This window comes from Falco punctatus (genome assembly GCF_963210335.1).
Source record: "Falco punctatus genome assembly, chromosome: 9".
NCBI classification, from domain to species: Eukaryota; Metazoa; Chordata; class Aves; order Falconiformes; family Falconidae; genus Falco; species Falco punctatus.
The window spans coordinates 6,684,707-6,703,119 of NC_137589.1; the positions used below are offsets into that span (position 1 = coordinate 6,684,707).

The window sequence follows — 18,413 nt, forward strand, 5'->3', positions numbered from 1 at the left end:
TTATGTTCTTTAGTAATGTCTGCTATAAATTAGACAACTTGTCTGAAAGTTTCAAAAAAATATTAATTTTTTTCATTAATTTGTTTAAAAAAAATTCCTAACTGCAGGTGGTACGCATGCAATGGAAGTGTCTCAGTACTCATCCTAGTTCTACTGCCTGCCTGCAGTATGTCTGTATAAGTGAGATCTTTGTTTATATCTGGCAGAAATGAAAAGGAAGTTTTTTATTTTTTTTTCAGGTTCACTGTTGACTTGTGATTTTAATTTGCCTACTCATGTGATATCACGGCCATTCCCACCTTAGCAAATTTTCATCAACACAGTTGGGTGTGGAATGTAGCTAAGAGTCACTAGGTCCCTGTCAGTTACACTGAAATTGTGCTTGTTTTGACTACTCTGAGTTTGTAGCTTAAAAACCTTTTTCCTGGGGAAAAAACATGATCCATTGTTGAATGGATCATTCTTTTGTCTTGCCGGAGAAGTAGCCGTAGAGAAGCTTAATCAAACATTGCAGTAACAGCATATTCAATTATTTCGCTCCTTCATTAAAGATATGCACAAACCAAAAAAGCTTGACATTCGAAATTGATCTGATTTTTAGATGTTCAGGCAAAATAACCTTTAATTTTTATTTTGGCACGCTATGTACTAAAATACAAAAGCTCTACAACTGAGTTGAAAGCAAATACTGGGTACTGTGCATAAGCGTTTTTTTGGAAAAATACAAAGTAAAAAGACTGGTAGGTATTGTCTGCATATTATATAGATAATAGGGAGGGGTGTTCCGAGATGTATGCCTGGTTGTGAAACCTTAGGTTTTTGGTTTTTTTCTAGTTACGGTTAAAACAAATACTGAAGTTCTCCAACTTTTACTGACTTTTGAACTGTATACATGTTTTGAAGTGGAGAGGACTTTTCAGAGCTTGGTATGCTTTCTGTAATGACTAATTAATTCAATCAAGAGTTAATATATTAAGCAAAAGAATAGTACCTGCTAAATAGGACATGGCATAATTGGAACATTCCTGCCTGCTTGTATGTATGTGTAGGCATAGTTTACATAGATGCAGTACTATATTATTTCTTATTTCAGAATTTAGTTTCAAAATTTTCTTGTTCTTAAAGTTCTTTATGTCAAGTAATTGGCTCTTTCATTACTGCTGGTTTTAATTCCTGTACATAAATACCACTGGCTGAAGAGCTATACTCTGGAGCATGAGCTCCAGTTCTCTTTTTGCCTTGTTCACTCACTGTTCTCTATGAGCTGCCTGAAGAATGTTCTACACGAATGTCCTCTTTGCCATTCCTCAGATCTGTATTATGTAACTGGGTTTTTTTAAGGATAGTTGGTATGAAAGACTGCAGAAAAAGCTTCACTTGTCAGCCCTTACATAATTTTATTCAGTGTCTTCTCCATGATGACTAGTGGAATATTTATATAAAAGTCATATTTCCAAATAAGGTATAGATTTTTAGGATTACTTTCACATTTCTTCCTTCTAAGATAGAGGCAGTGGGGATTTTGGTCCCCTTTTTATACATCGGCATGCTTAGTTAAAAGAAAAACACCTTTTTTTTTTCCCTAACTTTCAGCTTTTGTACATTATTGTTTGTTTCCATTATTACACTAGCATTATTTTGCATTATTTCGTAGTAAGCCCAAAAGACTTAACAGGTTATCCATGTGTAAGATGAGGTAACAGTTTCAGATGAATTCATATATATATATAGCTGTCAGGTTTTCCCGTGTTAAAAGTTTGGCTGTTTCTGGTAATGAGGCTTTTCACAAATAGTTCTTTTTTCCAAAGGAATCAAAACTTAGTGATTGAATTACTAGCCAAATAAAATTTCCTTTCTTTCAGGGGAAGGAAATAGACATTAAGCTTACATTTGGTACATCATGGTAATGTCCCAGTGACATTAAAACTGTTTGACCTCCAGGCAAAAGACAGGCAACAACAGTTGCCTTTGATCAGCAGATAAGATTGATTATTTTTATGTAGAGCACGCTCTCTTATGATATACTTGTGGACAGCATAATTATGATTAACCCAATGAATTACTATTAACCCCTTTTGAAAGAAGTAAGCTAGAAGTATTAGAAGTACTGGCATGTTGAGGGGTTAAACACGAGTGAAATGGCGTACAGGTCTGTGTTTTGGACAGTACAGGTTGTACTGTGTACAGAAGCTTTATTTGCACAACAGATACTGGTTAAGCTGAACCTTTTGACGTGAGTTATTTCATTTGAAGTAGTTTAAACATACTAAAATCCTGTTTGAGCTTTTTATTTTAAGTATGTTGCATATTATTTAATTGTATATTGGTTACTGATACATTTACAGCATAGTCACTTAAATGGAAGACTGAACTTTAAATAAAAGAAAATTCAGTAAAACTTAAGACTTACATGCATCAGCTGCTACAGAAACCTTTCTTTTGGTTTTTCATTGTTATCGCTGCAGTAGCACCTGAGATGATTTGTATGCCATTAGTTATAATGAAAGAGTTTGAACACGCTTTTGCCATTGAACTTGGCATCTTGAATGCTGCTGGATACTTGACTGGGGAAGAATTCTCGTAGGTCACTGTCACATTGTTTCAGGAGAGACCTTTCGAACTTTTCTAATACACTGTGTGCTCTTCTTGGACCATGTTAACATACAGTACAGAACAGATTAAATGGTCAATATTGAACCTCAGAGCACTTTCAGTCCTTCAAGCTAAATTCTCTGATTTAACTTACAGATTAATTATTTGATCCTTAACTATCCTTTTCTGATATTTAATAAGCTTTCATATTTAAAAGAAAAGCCAGTTCTGGGGAATGATGCAAGACAATTTACAATTAGGGTAATCGTCACTGATGTGGTTATTCTTGGGTTCAATGCCCTTGTAACTAAGGCATTCTCTCAAACCTGTCCTAATGTTTTAAGTCAAATACAAACAAAGTTAGACTACTTGTATTCCTGTTCTGTGGCAAAATACCCCTGCTTAAAATACTTCGTCTTCCAGTCTTTGAAATGCCAACAGCTTTTATATTGACTTACCGAGTAAAGAAAAGACTTCTTTTGGCATTCGTCATCTTATAGTATCACAATGATCTGGCTGTCAGATGTCCCTCAGTTCCTTAGACATTGCTTCTGTGTAGCTGCTCTTCATAAAAATCTAAGTTTGATCAGTAATGAAAGCCTTATCTCAAAAGGTAATTAGGCCAGTTACAGCCTGACTTGGCTGGATCCTTTTGTCCTTGAATCTTAGCTATCTGGAGAGGTAAGTACAGCCACTGAGACAGACTGGAGTTGGTTTACAGGCACGGCATCGTACTTCTATTTTAAGAGCTAAGGTATGAAAGATGACTTCCCCCCCCCGGCTTCCAATTCACTTTAACTGTAGCAGCCTTTTAAAATCATCTCTTTTCATTAGTGTGTACTTTTCATATCTGAAAGGAATTTGCTAGTGCTAAAGTTGTAAGTTCCAGCATTCAACTGGAAATACCTACCCCTCCTGCCCTAATAAACTCCTGAATGCTGACGAGGTGGAGGTTACTGTCCTGCGGCTCAGCCAGGGAATGGAATGTGTGGAGGCTCCTTAGCCTGCTTCAAAGTAAAATTAGCAGATCAGTTAACTGATGATCAAGCTAAGCATGCCAATGTAGTAGTGCATCAGATGAGCAATCATATTTGTTTTCACGGGTGAGTTTGTTATTCTGCAGTGAGAATTACAAAGATGGGGGAACAGTAGTATCTTCCGTTTACCCAGGTGTTTCACAAGGTAAGCATGTGTTTGTGGCTACAGAGATGTCCTGGAGCTGTTTCCCTCTTCCCCCAACCCAGCTAATCCCCTGTAACTTTGAGGAGAGGAAAAAAAAGAACTTCATCCTGCAAGATTGCTGGGGAAACTTGGACATGGTCAGGTTGGTGAGGCCTTAATGTTGCATGTGGGTTTTTTTCTCCTCCTGAGAAGGATAAATAAATATAAACGCAGAGAAAACCAGAAATATTTCTCCTGAACCTTCAAATAGTCCTTTTACAAGAGTTGCTGCTACTTGTAAATCTCAGACTTGGACTGAATGACTTTAACTGAAGGTCATACTAACCAAGTATGGACTTGTGTGTATGTGTGCACATGTGTTGCTGCCTAGGCTGATTTTTTTACTATTGTGGTTCCACATCAAAAATTTGAGGAGTAGAAATTCAGGCTAGCTGCAGCAAGTGATGAGGTATGATCTAAGCTGTCTTGATGTTGAAGAAGACGCACTTAATTTGTTTACCTAATGCCCAGTACAGAGTCTGTTTTCACTGTGTAGAGCAGCGTTGGCAGAGGTGTTGGGGGGGGGGGGGGGGGGATGTTGAGTAATATTCTGGTTTACTAAAATGTGGGCTGTTAGCAAAATTTCGGTAGCTTAACTAGCTTGCATGAATAGGCAACTGAAATATATTCGTTGTGAGTCTTAAAAGCATTGTTGGGAGTTTAGTGGTCCTACTGAGTTTGTGAGTGAAGCTTCAGGACACTTGTTTTAATACAGCTTTGAGTATTGATTGTACAGTTTTATAAACTGTTTGAGTGGTTTTGGCCATGATGGAACACTGAAATTTTTGGAAGTTAGTTGAAGGAGAAAGTAGGAAATTGTGGCAGCAATTCTGTGCCCCACAGCCACCTCTGCTTTCATGTATGTGTACAGAGATAAAGGCCGTGAAGTAAGAAAGAGGAAGATAAATATTGGCTTCCTTCAGTCAGCTGTTTGATGTGTTTGCGGTCAGAAGCGAGGGCAGACGTGTTGCTCTGCTGCAGGTTTGCTGAGAGGAGTTTATTTGAATCTTTTATTCTTGGCTGCATACTTGCTATGTGAGTACTTTCTCATGGTGAAACTTAACAATGGAGAGTGGGAATTTTAAGCTTGAGAACAGCTGTTAGGGTGACCGATGCAGTCAGAATTATCTGTAACATCTGAGCTTTTTCTGCATGTTTTATAGTTTTGCTTAGCCAAGATGTATGCAAGTGATTACTGGAAAGGTGACTCTTGGAGGCGTAGTAGGGCTGTTTGGGGATTACAGAGGGTCTGTGTGATGCTTGGGAGACGGTAGAGAAATTTACAGTAGGGGTTTAGAAGTAGTCTAGGTACATTAGTAAGCCAGAGGATGCAGAAGGGATTTGAACCTATTTGTGGGAACACTGTAGTGGAGTTGCCTTGTTTTAGGCAGGTTACCATGTGTAAATCACGAGATATATATATATATATATATATATATATATATATCTCACACTATTCAAGTGCAAAAGCTAAGGGACTGGAGCCAAACCCATGTACTGTGTAAGCATGCCTTATTGCTGGCTCGACATGCAGTGGGAGGTGAATGCTGGGGACCAAAAAACGCCCAAACATAAACTTGTCTCGTCTAGTGATGCTGGGAACAGCCGAACTGCAGGATTGCGCCGCTAGAGGGGGCAGCTGATCTTCACTAACTGAAAAATCCAGCGTGTGTGTCGCCTTTAGGAGTCAGTGTCCCGTTGGCGTGTAGTCTTTGTAAAATATCTGTGTGGGTTTTTTACCCACCTGGTTCCCTCGCAAGCCTAAAAAAAAAGGGTAGAAAATTGTTTGGGGCGGAAGATATACTAAAATGTTAAAAATACTAAGCTTTAAATCTTTTGGCGGCCTGTTCAACATAGCTGACAAAATAGATGGTTTGTACGGTTGGGGTGATGCCGAAACCTGACACAGGTGTCTGTAAAAGCTGTTGAGTTACTTCATATAATACACCTCACTTGCAATTGCATTTGCGTGGATTAGTACACAGTATGAAACATAATGTGGAAAACTCTTATGGCTATAATGAGGTGCCTAGCTTTATGAAAAAGTTTGCCAGCTCTCATCTTTACACACTTTTATTTTAGATTCCCTCCTGGTTTTTTAGACCAAGTTATCATACTAGCCAGTTTCCTGGTGTAGAGGTTTGTATGAAAACTTCAGTAAAAATGTCTACTATGGAATTGATATTAATTTTTACAAAATATGATACTTCTAGAAGTTTCAATTTGTAGCAATTCTAACCTACTCATTTTAATGAATAAATAATGCAGAATGATCAGTCTCTTAAATCACCACCTTTTCCCAAAGTAAATATGAATTCTGTTGTATATTGACAATGATTGTTCTATGATACATAATCAGGCATTTCTTTAAGTAAACTTTCATTAAATGCCTGGGAATTCTCTGGAGTAAGAATCTGCATGATGTGCCGCGGATATTGTAAAAAACATGTAATGAAAGGGATTGATGGTTGGGAGGAACTCTGTGCTGATCTTGAGTGTGTTTTATTAATCCCGTTCCTTGGGTTGTTGGCTCCCTCTGTAGAAATTATTTTAAATTGCAGTTTGATTTCTCTAAAATTTTTTGTAGCACTTCTGTGGTATATAAAAAGGCTTGACTCACATGTACAAAAAGAAGGATTTACAGTTAGCTATGGAATTTCTGTTACAGTTTTCTCCCTCTGCTTTTTCTTTTGGTTCTCCGCCTGCCCACCACCCACTCAATTCTTCTGAATATAGCACCAATGCAAATTAGCTTTACAGAAATCATCACATGAAATTCTTGGTAACAGACAATTCTGCATAGAATTTGCAGAAATTAAGAATCTAAATTATAGTAGAAATACTTCTTCTTTGATTGAAGCACTCTACATCTGCCTAAAGTTTAAATTAAGAATTGCAAGTGTTATTTTGTATACAATGTATGTACATTGCAACAAATTGTATACAATGTATGTACATCGCATACATAAAATATAAAAATTAGTGTTACGTAAGTTTTACAATTTAATTTTGCATCCTGCTATTGATGATATGAAATAATTAATCTGCAGGTTACTTAGGCTGGTAAATATATTGGATCAATACTTAAAACTTGTGCTTAGACATCAGTACACTATTGTAATAAAGCCTTCTCCTTCTGCTTAAGTTATTTTGTACATATAATAGATTAAAGCAAGACTTTAGGATGTAGCTTTATAGGCTCTGTTAAAATAATTCTTATTGTTAAGCAGCTCTTGGAAATTAGTGTTGATTCATTCTTACATGACACAGTAGTTATTTGGTATAAAATAACTATTATGAGAAGTTTTTTTCTATAGATGGCAGGTAAGAACAAGGCTTGAGCTACCCTGGAGACAATGGTTTTGTAGCCTGAGCTGTTTATCTGAGACTGATGCAACACTTCCATGATAGTGGGAAGGAGGAGAGCTGGAGGAGAAAGAGAAGGATGGATGTGAAAGCCAATGGAGAATCCAAAATAATTTGCATGTGTAACGTATGAGAACTCAAAACCAAAAGGTCTAAAAACAGCTGCTAGAGGAATGCAACTTCCCTTGGCTTCAATCAAGTTATGAAGTTCCTAGTGTCAGACTTGTTTTTCTTCTGTAGCATTGTTCTTATGTGACTTAATCTCATACATGAGTTTTTTTTCTCTTGTCTTCAAGAGATGTTTTTCAAGTAGCTGTGTCATCTACTTTGATTATTACTGCCACTTTATAAGTGGTACAGCAGAGATAGCAAAAGCTCCTCCAAGAGAAAGATGTTTTGGAATATTTCAAACTATAATTCCAGCTCAAGTTTGAGAGCTTTCAGGAGCTCTCACAGTATTAGATACTGAGTTAAATTGATCTTTCATAATGATTTTTTACACTGAAAATTTATGCAGGAGTGGTGATGGTTTTATGTGGACCTGCCTGGCTCTTCTATGCAGTGAGCTAGTAAGAGGAGTTACTCTTGCTCTGTCTGCTAGCTGTTACTGTTACTTAGCATGTGCTCTACATGCTTTGTTTAAAGCAAAGAAATACAGTTTTGCTTTTGCTGCCTATTCCTGAAATAACCCTCAAGCACAGTCTGAGCAGTTAACCTGCAGCACTAAATGGTGTGCTCGGATTTGCAAGGTTCAAGCATTCTGAACTCCTGTAAAGGGTTCCAGCTTGTTGCTCGCTGAGCGTTCATAGCAAAGGAGTCACAAACAGCACAAAGTAGTTGCACCCCCTTGTCCCCATGGGGTTTGTGTTTCAATAAACACAGTTTGGGCAGTCAGCGAGGCATGATTTTCCAGAAGGAGGACTTCTCTTTACACTTCCCTTATTTCACAACAAATTAAACAATGGTGTGAAAAATGGTGGTAACTCTATTTTGCATTGACCCCAGGTATGCACAGAGTGCAGTGCTGATACAGGACTGACGTGACTGGTGCGACCACTGATGTATTTGAAGACTGAGATTTTAATATGTAGACTAATTTTTCCATAGTGCTGCATATTTCTGTCACTGTATTGATTTCTTTCAGATAGAAGATGAGGTACGTACTTACAGTAAAGATGCGATCTTAAGCTGCAGAGCATGCAAAAATCTTCTGGGATTGCTATTCCTTAGTTAAGAGAGCTGGAAAGATTTCTACGTCTTGGTTGCACAGAAGTGCACAATTTACAATTGGACGAAATCTGTCTTTAGAATATTTGTTATGCAATGTAGCACTAAACTAGAGATTTTCTAAAGTTTAGAAATGACTGATTGGTCTTTTTATTAGCATGGAAGACACACTGTCTGTCTTAGTGTCTCCTTCAGAAAGAGAAGGTGTGTATAAAAATATTCCTGTCAGTTGGTTTTAAGGCTTCAGTGTAATTAGTGTATACCGCTCTTGCAGTGTGTCTTGCAGCTTGACGTATTCTTAGAGATAGAATGAGAGTTAAACTTAACATGGGATTTTTATTCCATTCTTTCACTGTACTTAGGTATTTTGCTCACAGTTCTCTGGAGACAGCACTAGATTCAGAAATACCTACTCAGGCATTTTATGTACTTAAATAAATTTCATTATTTTCATAAATAATGAGTGTGTGGAAGAGAATCTTCAGAGAATCTTATCTTGGCAGAAACCCTTTTTAAATACACAAAGTTGTTGAAATTGTGGCAATGTTTGAAAGCCCCAGAAAAGGGACATGCTGTCAGTACTGGCTTTGCCGCAGGGTGGTGCCTTGCGTAGCTAGCTTTATGGCAATTAATTGAAGACTACAGTAAAAGACGTAAAATGTCGAAAGCTTTTAACCACTTTACAGTACTTGGCAGTGAGCTGCTGTCGTCTTAAATCCTTACAAGCTTGAGATGAGGAGGCTTGCTATTTTCATAGAGACTATTTAAAAGCAGTCAAAATAAGAAATACATATTTTGTTGTACGTCACTTATGTGCACGGTTTGAGCTTGAGGTAGGATGCACGCAAGTACAGCAAGCAAATTTTGTGGGTTTTGTTTGTAATGCAGACCACAGAGGTATTTGATGTTCAGATTACTGTGTTAACAGATTATATAGGTAAAGTTGCAAAATGTGGAATGATAGTTTAATAGTCTCTTCTCTAAACTCAGTTTTGTTTTGTGCTGTTTTGTTTTATTTTGTTACTGACATGATGTGGTTGAGGTATAGTTCTTTAAAATCATTTGCATGTGTTGCTGGTATGGTTAAAAGCTGGCCAATGCAAGAGAAAGTAAAAGTATTCGTTATTTAGTTCATGCTCAGTTTTTGGATAGTCCTAAGAGTAGATGGAGAATTTAAGCTTTCAAAATTTTTGCATTTTAATGAAAAAATCTACTTAACAGAAGATACACTGTAACTGAATTTTTAAATGCAGATGTCTTTCATTTGATTTTTTTTTTAACAGCTTCAGGCTTTTGTGAACTCTTAGAATTTTAAAAATAGAATTTACTGGGTGAAGGCACCTGTGTGTGTGTTCTGTTTAAATGCATAACGCAGGTAATTCATTGCTTCTTCACAATTCCATAAAAGACATAGTCAGGATATAATGCCACCATTTTTCCTAAACTAATCAGGTAATGAGATGTACTGTGGTATAGTCCTATTGTTCTTGGACATTTGTGCCCTTTTAATGAATAACACAGTATACATTTTTCCAGTACTGAGACTTCAATTTTCTCATTCAAGATCTTTTTTAGTGAGACTTTAGAACTGAATTGTTGGAGAAATTCAACCAATGTCCTGCTTGTTACACTATTGTAAAAAACACATGAATATATTAGATACTCCATTTCCAAAGCTGCTAATGCAACATCATTCTCTTCACTGATTTAGCTTCAAAAGTATCCTCATTTACAGATGTAAGCACCCCAGATAAACTATACAGCTTATTATATTTTTTATTATCGGCAACTGAAAGAATAATATCTCTGTTGTCCGTTCAGTCTTTTCTGGGTTAAGCTTAACCCCAAGAGTGCTAATTAGCACTCAGTATAGTAGATTCTGCTATTTTAAAGGAGTTGATCATTTATCAGAGCAGATTAAATGGCTTGTGTGAAAATAATTTAGTAGCTGTCCATTAATTGGCTTTCCTTTCATAGAACTTTAAAAAGAGACCTCAAGAGATCATTTAGTTTCATTCCTCTAATCCGGCTGGAGATGCATCTTTGTCATTCCTGGCAGGTATTTGTCGAGCCTCCTCTAAAGGCCTTTGGAAATAGTAAGGTGTCATGTGGAGACAGGGAAATCTTAATACATGATCTCTGTTGGTGTGCAGCTTCATTGCCACTGAAAAGTTCCCCCTCCCCACGCTAAATCTAGGTTTTAATCTGTTCTGAATACAGTTTAGTTCTATTAGCTGTCCTATGCTGCATTGACACAGAGAATAGGTGATTCCCTTCCTGTTGGTTTTATTTTCATGTGCTCAAGTCTGTCCTTTTCTCCTCATCTGTAGGCTGGAGAATGCAGGATACCTCTCTAGCTGCAGCTCACATCATCTCGACTTCTTCCCAATTTCACTGCTTTTCTCCGGCCTCCCTCAAGTTGTTTTAGGTACTTCATGAAGTGTGTTGCCAAAAATGGAATGCACTCTTCCAGCTGTGGCCTTGCTGTATGTAGTAAGGCATCAAATTAAAACACATTAAACTCACGGCTGACAGAGTGCGGTATTCTGAGAAGTAGTACTGGAATCATAAATATTTGTCTTAAAATTTTCATTTTCCTGTTCACTTTGGAGATGCTGGTTGGTATGCCTTAGAACTAAGAATTAGTTTTATTGACAGTCAGATTAATTAAGAAACAAGACTAATAAAATTAAATTTATAACATTTATTACTTCATATGTTCAGGATCTAGGTCAAGAGTAACTGTATTACTAATTAACTCCTATTCAAATGTGATTGACTTGCCCTGTGCCCGTGTGTCTGTGTCATGTCCCACCCTGCAAAGGAATGAATTCTGGAAAAGAAAGTAGATACTTTAAACAATTCAGATAATTGACCCTCAGAAGTCCTCAAGATACACTGCATAAAAGAACAACAAAATAATGTTGCATGTTCAATTCCCTGAAGTGTTTATGACTCAGATTTCTAATGTAGCTTCAGAGAATTGAAAATGGGTGTTTTGGAGTAGCTGCTAGTTCATGTTGTTGGGAGTGGATTGTTCTTTTTTGCTTCCTGGTAAGCAGGAGACCATGAGTTGAAGGCGGTTTGTCATCGTTTTCAAATCAAAGTGATCAAAGTTGTATATAACTTGTGAAGAACGGTTCTTTGTACATCTGAAGCAGGTTTTCCGGATAAGCCTTCCTGTTACTAGAAATCATGGTACAAAATCTGGCAGTTCTGTCTCATTACAGAAGTTTCCCTTTGCATTGAATCTGCTGTGAGAGCATGAAGTGACAGAGGGCTTGCAGGGTGAAACAGAACGAATGCCCGTAAGCCAACTACCAGTGGAGAAAGATCAGTGAAGAGGGAGTTGGTTAGATTACAGAATGCACAGGAACGGGATGGGAAAAAGGCAGTGGTTCTGACCTGGGGAGCCAGAACAGTGCAGGACTGGCAGGACAAGGCCATATGGAAAGCAAATGTGCATATGTATTTGCTAAGGTAAGGTTCTGTGCAACTCTGTGCCCCTAAAAGCAAAACTGTAGAGCAGGCAGGGTAGACTGTAGGGTGAGGAAAATATTGAGAGTTAAGCCATTTTAGTAGTGTAATGGGAGAGATAACTTAAAGTTGGCCGTCTGATTTAATCAGGACGTCTAGAAGATCCTGCTTAGCAGTGTAAGTATGGATATACAGTTTTACATATGCAGGGAGATAAGTTTGTGTTTTAGTCTAAAGCTGACTTGCTTTCTTACTGATTGTGAATAGCATTGAAGACTTGCCAGGAAATATCTTATCTTCTGATCTACATACTTATATAGCTCAGTAATCATCGTATATGGGTGTCTCAGACATCTAAATTGATTTGTTCTTGAAGCTTTCTGTTAGATAAGGTTGTGATTTTATGGATTTGTGGCCAAAGCGAACAGGGAATGTAGCTGACTCCAAATTGCATGGGAAACTTGCTGCAAATTCAGAAGCTGTGTGCCTTAACCACCGAGCCATCTGCTTATTCTGAAGGGAGTCTCCTGCCCTAATACCATGCTGGCTGTGTGATCAGATGACCTTGCTTTACAAGACGTGGAAACAGCGACTGACACACACTGCGGCTTCTGTCCCCAAACCGGTGATCACAGATGGAGTGCAGCTGCTGCAAGGGATTCAGTGGTACCTTCTGGTCACATGAGTCAGCTGGTGCAGTTGCAGCTGCAGATGCCAGTGTCTCTGCCGAGCAGCTGAAACCAATATACATTATTCAGGCTGGTGCAGGAGGGTGTGGGAAGTGATGGCGATAAACTCCCTGTGCCACTTAAGCATCTTAAGCACCCTGCCCCCAGTACATCTGGCCTGGCCTGGCCTTGTCTTTTTAACTGATGTAGCTGGCTCTGATTGAAAGGGGAGTAACAACAGAGCTACAGACAGTGAGAATATAAAGGTATTATTTCATTAGTTATTTTAATATCTGCATAAACTGAATACACATGCATTCTCCTATCCTGCTTGTCCTAGCTTTAGGTTAGCAGGGTGTGTGCAGGTCTTCTGTTGGGCTATCAAAGATTAGAAGATAGAATCACAGTCTTCTACTGTATTGGAAAAAGCATTTAGGGAAATTCAGTATTAGTGCAAAAACGTGGAGTGCTTTAAGTTGAAAGTGAATATTTAAACAAGGTACACAACTACCATAGTTAACACTGTGTTTAAACTGTAGTGACAAGATATCTTGCAGATTTGGTGAAAGCTGAGACGGCTACTCTAATTTGCTTCTGAACTCACTTAACTTTTCTAAAGTAGGTGATCCCTTAAGCTCACATTTCTAGCATTCAGCAACCGTGAAATGTGTCTGTGTGCAACAGTGAATAAGCCTACCGTTCCCTTCTGTTGGCACAGTCCTACCCATATTTCTGAATTATTAAAAAAACTTTGGGGTTATAATCCCAGCAGCAGCTACAAGAATGTTTTGAAATGGTAGCTTTCTTCAAAACTCCCCGTGTGTGAACATCCCACTGGACAAAGAAGAGGAAAATTGTGCCATTGTAGTTGTCCAAATACATGTGTTACTGGTTGATGTAATATGTGAGATTCTTTCCAAACTCAGAAGGATGTGTCTGTATCAAGGGTTGGACAGTGAACTATGTGACTCTCCGTTTATTATCTCTAAGAGAAAAACACCCTGCAAATGTCTCGAAAACCAGTTCTTTCTCTATTCCTGTCCTATTAGTTACTGGAGATGGCAATTACTATGCAGTGGCCTTTTTTCCCTTTATTTTCTCTCATGACTCCTTTCTTCTCTGCCACAGGTACTTACCGTGAGTAGAGGTCACTGTCCTGGTACCTGAAAATATGGAATATTCTGTTTTCTGAGGAAATAAGATATCAACCGAATGAATAAAGGGAGAAATTTAATTCAGTATGAATAAAAAAAAAATAGAGGGAGGAATGAGCAGGCGTAAAATACTCAGAGAACAGTTGTTTGGGGTTTTTTTTGGTGGGGGGAGTGGGGAATTTTGTTTTTCTCTTTGGGTTCTTTTTAGAGTATATACTGAGGAGACACTTAATCGTTTTCTGCCTGAAAAGCTGTAAGGAGCTGGTGTTCAGGAAAAAAGGATTTTCAACCTTCAGTAAGTATATTTGTAGGATTTCAGCACTGGAGTAACTTACATTACAGATCTTGTAAATATTACGAGTTACAGAATCTTATAAGTGATACTTAAATTCAGTATTGTTTTTGCACAATTATTTTAATGTGTAGTTCCTCTTTTCTGAGTCTTTGCTAGTACTGCATTTCCCACCAACATACCTATATTCTTGGGATGCTGGCTGGTCAAAAAAATGATTAGAAGTGGAAATATACTACTTAGTTGTTCTACAGTTGCTTCAGCAGGATCACTGTGAGTGATGCAAGTAATGAATTTCTTAAAGGAAGATATTGCCACTGGATGGTGCTATTGTTATGTTATTTAACTTGCCTTCTGTGATAATGTGGACAGCATGAAATCTCCACCCCTGTCCTCCCCAAAGATTTTGTAAAGATCTGCTGCAAGAAAATCTTATGTGCACAGGTCACAGTACCGAAAGGAAAAGTCATCCATGACCTGTTCCTTCAGAGAGGTTGGGCAGAGCTAATTCCATCTGGTGTGATCTGTATGCGAGCTTTGCAGATGGATGTGTAATACAAGTTTGGATGAGAGTCTGCCATTTGGTAATACAGTTGTTTTTATGGAAGGTGATGTTCTTGAGGAATGGGATATATTTGAGCCAATCAGCTCTGTGAAATCTGCATATTCATAATACATCTAATCATCCAGAAAGAGATGCTGAGTTACTGAAATTGTCACTTTGAACGGTTTCCTAACAAGGGGACTGTCTTTTAAAACGGCAGGGGTTACATAGTTAGCTACCTATTACATTAAAAAAAAAAAAAGTTTTGACTGTTTTATGCAAATATACTGCATTACCCTGTAGAAATGAGAAGGTAAATCAGCTTTTGAAAGCCCTTCATGTTTTTTGAGGGGGGAGAAAATGAATTCTTCTTATAAATTTGCATTTCAAGAAGTAAATAACTACTTGAAAAGGTGCACCATCTTTTAGATTGCAGTTTGATAAGGCAGAGATTTGAGAGCTAAAATGGCTTTAGAAATTTTTGAAATGCATCTTTGAATATGCTATAAACAATTGGAAACATGTTCCAATATTCCTATAAGCTGGTTTAAAAATGTTTTTTTTGTGTGTATGCTTGCTCTCCTTTTTATTCTTTCATGTATTTTGAGTTGTCTAGAGCAATTGGAGTAAATTTTTGTTTTTAACAGGCCTGGGAGAGGAGAGGAAGGGGGAAAAACTATCCCTGGAACCTTAGAAAATGATTGGTGCTGTCAGTCCTGAGTTCAGAAGAAATTATAAGATCTGGCAAGACACCATCTTGTGTATTCGTAGCCTATCTCTTTGATCAATTGAGCTATACTGTGTCTGTCTTCTAATAGTTCTTAAGCTCAGTGGGCAGTATCATAACCATATTTGACAGCGCAGCAAAAAAGTGTAGGGTAGTAAGTTACTTCAGGTCTCAAGCAAGTTAGTGGCTTGATAAAGAAGAGAGTCCCGTGGAGGGAAAGATGGGTGGAACTTGGACATCATTTGCTCCCAGCAGCATCATGCCTTGTTGGCTGGAACAGCCTATGGGTATACTACCCAGTCAGTCATGATGCAGGGAACCCCAAATCAGGAGGGCCCCCCCTTTTTCACCGGCCAGATAGCTAGGTTGAAGGAGGTGGGAGAAGATGAGGGTGAGCGGGTACTGTGGTGGGACTTGAGGAACATGACAGAGAAGTAAGGCTGTTGGTGTAGGAACTACAGAATATGCTTCCTTAAGAAACCAGTCTTCCCTGTTTCTTTGATCAAGAAGCAGTTCTACATTCAGCAGATAGATCTTTCAAGAGGCTACTTGGATGTGCTCGTTACTTACTGAAATCGGAAGCTGTTTGCTTGCTCCCATCTGCACCTGGAAGACCTTAGTTTGTTTATGCTATGTATGCTACATCTGTCCTGGAGTTATAACTTTCCATTTTATTACTTGTACTGTTCTAAGATAAAAGTAGCTGCTTTTTTAAATACAATTTTTTGTACTTGTCAGACAGCCTGTTCCAAAGTCGCTGTTCTTACAGGTGTAGATTTCAGTCTGTTTCTTTCAGTGCAATTATTTAATAGTTACTATGTCATTATAGTGACCCTACAAAAAGATGTAAACCAAATGAATGTATGATCAATGAAATTGAAATATATTAATGAAACTTGTTTAATAACTCACACAGGCATGATACTGTCCAATAAACACTCCACAGAAGGCCTCCCACCCGAAGTGGGTGTTGGGCTGAAAGCTGTGCAATACGCTTGAAATGGGCTGTCTGTGTATAGATATGTTGGGGTGGTAGAAGTTGAAAAGCGATCCAAAGGCTAAGTATGTCAGAGATATAATCTAAAAGGATTTTGAATTAATGGGTCGATTTCTTTTGCACTGAGGGTTGAGAAGATGAAGAGATTTAATTCTAGTTGAAAATCCCCTTTTGCTCAGTTCTCTGCGTGGCAGCTGGTAGAAATGTTAATAAGTATTTTTAGTAGAATATGTGCCTGTTGCTGCTCGATACAAGCAAATACCTAAAGATACTGGTATTTTTTTCAAATTTCCACTCTGCATTTAAGTTTCTTAAAATCCTTTGGCATTCAAAAAGACCTAAAATTCTTAAAAGGACGCAAAGATCTTAACCAATGTTAATCTTTTTGCATCTAAAGGCACAGCAATATAAGCTGGATGACTCCTTTTACTGTGATACAGTTTTGTTTCTTCATCTTTTGAGCACCTGAAGATGATGTGTTTCAAAACTCAGAAATGGAAAAAAAAAATACTGCGTTTTTGTTTCTGTCCATCTGCCTGGGTCAAAAGGAGACAATCTAAAAGACCAAATACCCACAAGAACCTGTGTTCTTGTAGTTGAAGATGGGAAGTCTTCTGTGGAGTGTTTGTTGTACAGTGTTGTGTCTGTGTGAGTTTTTAATGAAATTTGATCAATATATTTGATGATTTCATTAATCATACCTTGTTTTACATGTTCTTGTAGGGTAATCGTAAAATAGTTTCTCACTTGTCAGCTCCCCCTGTTACTATGTATCTGTAGAGTTTTTAAAATTCTTCGTGTTATGTGACAGAACCAAAAATGAACTATCACTACAAAAAAAGTTTCTAACTGGAATGAAATTTATGAATCAGTGTAGCCAGATACATGATTCCAGATACACCTCAGTTTTTCAGGGTTTTTCTTTTTCATTTTTGGGTCTGCATGTGAAAGAGTGATTATGTTCTATGATGTGACTGCTACTATGCCCTCAGACTTCTATATGAAATAGCTAAACAGAATTATCCCTTGTCTGAAGGAGTATGAAATCCTAGATACACTCCCACATGGAAGTCTCATGTTCAGTGTGTCATAGGTCTGTCTCACTTAAATTCTTATTACTAGAGATTCATTCTCTGACTGTAATGAGGTAACACATCACAAACTCATGTTTTAGTCAGTGTGATTGTGAATATAGATAGGGTATTCAACAACCAAGATGTAGTAGTAGCATATGTCTGTCTTAAAATTTATAATGTACAGTAGTCGTGATAGATTTCATAAAAAAGATATTGTTTCAGAGTATCCAGTTCCATTTGATAAATAAAGGAGATTTCTTTAAAGATACCATCTGTTCAGGCCTCATGGTTTTGGGTCCAGTATCTTCTTAGTGTAGATTTATGAATCTTTGATTATTGGAAGTGTCTTCTCCTACTCTTTTTTCCAATTTATTTTAACCTTTTTTCCTAACAGTCTTTTTTTTTTTTAATCTGTTCTTTTATGTAAAAGGAGTTAGAAGTCAGGGTTAGGCATTAGTGCCCTTAGTGCCCCATGTTACTTCTTTGCTCTCCCTTCTGTCCTGAGACACTATTCAAACTTTGTCTTGTAGGAGTGAGAATCCTTAATTAGATGCATTTTAAGGAGAGGGAAAACTGGCCTTTTGTAATGTGCTTCTGCTGTCTTTTTATATATATATATATATCTCCTGGATTCTTCATACTGCCGTTGAGTTATATGTGTAAGCTGGCTTTCATTTGTTAGCCTGTTGTTCAACTCCTTCTGAAAGCTGAGGTGCTAGAGCTGTCCCGTTTCAGTCATGCTCTGACTGGTTCCTGTCTGTGGGAGCTCAGCCGTTCACTGTGGGGAGAGGCATGCACAAGTAGAAGAGTGTGAAAACCTTAGAGTTCTGCCAGAAACAGCTTGCTTCATATGCTGTCCTCTTCTACTGGTGTAAAAACTTCAGTGTTAGAGATGTTGTCCCAGACATGACAACAGCCTAGAAGTATCTTGATAGGGAGGAAACGCAGAGTGTTGGAGAGGGTTTTTTAGTATAAAAGAGAAGCAAACCATGATGAAACCAATCTGGAAGCTGAAGAGATGCAAACTGATCTAAAGTGAAGCATGTTGAAATTGGTAAACTGGTTGGATGAA

At 37.8% G+C, this 18,413-nt stretch overlaps 1 protein-coding gene across 3 annotated transcripts in view; it reads left to right on the forward strand.

Moving 5' to 3' along the window:
- The window catches only part of ADK (adenosine kinase), a 291,562-nt gene that overhangs the window by 36,280 nt on the left and 236,869 nt on the right, over positions 1-18,413 (forward strand). The window contains exon 1 of one of the 3 annotated variants that reach the window (XM_080403197.1): positions 4,733-4,848. The exons of the other annotated variants lie outside the window; for them this stretch is intronic. Within the exon in view, the coding sequence (XP_080259323.1) occupies positions 4,748-4,848 (101 nt within the window). The 5' untranslated portion in view covers positions 4,733-4,747. Of the gene's footprint in view, positions 1-4,732; positions 4,849-18,413 lie in introns of those variants that run through there. 3 annotated transcript variants of the gene reach the window in all.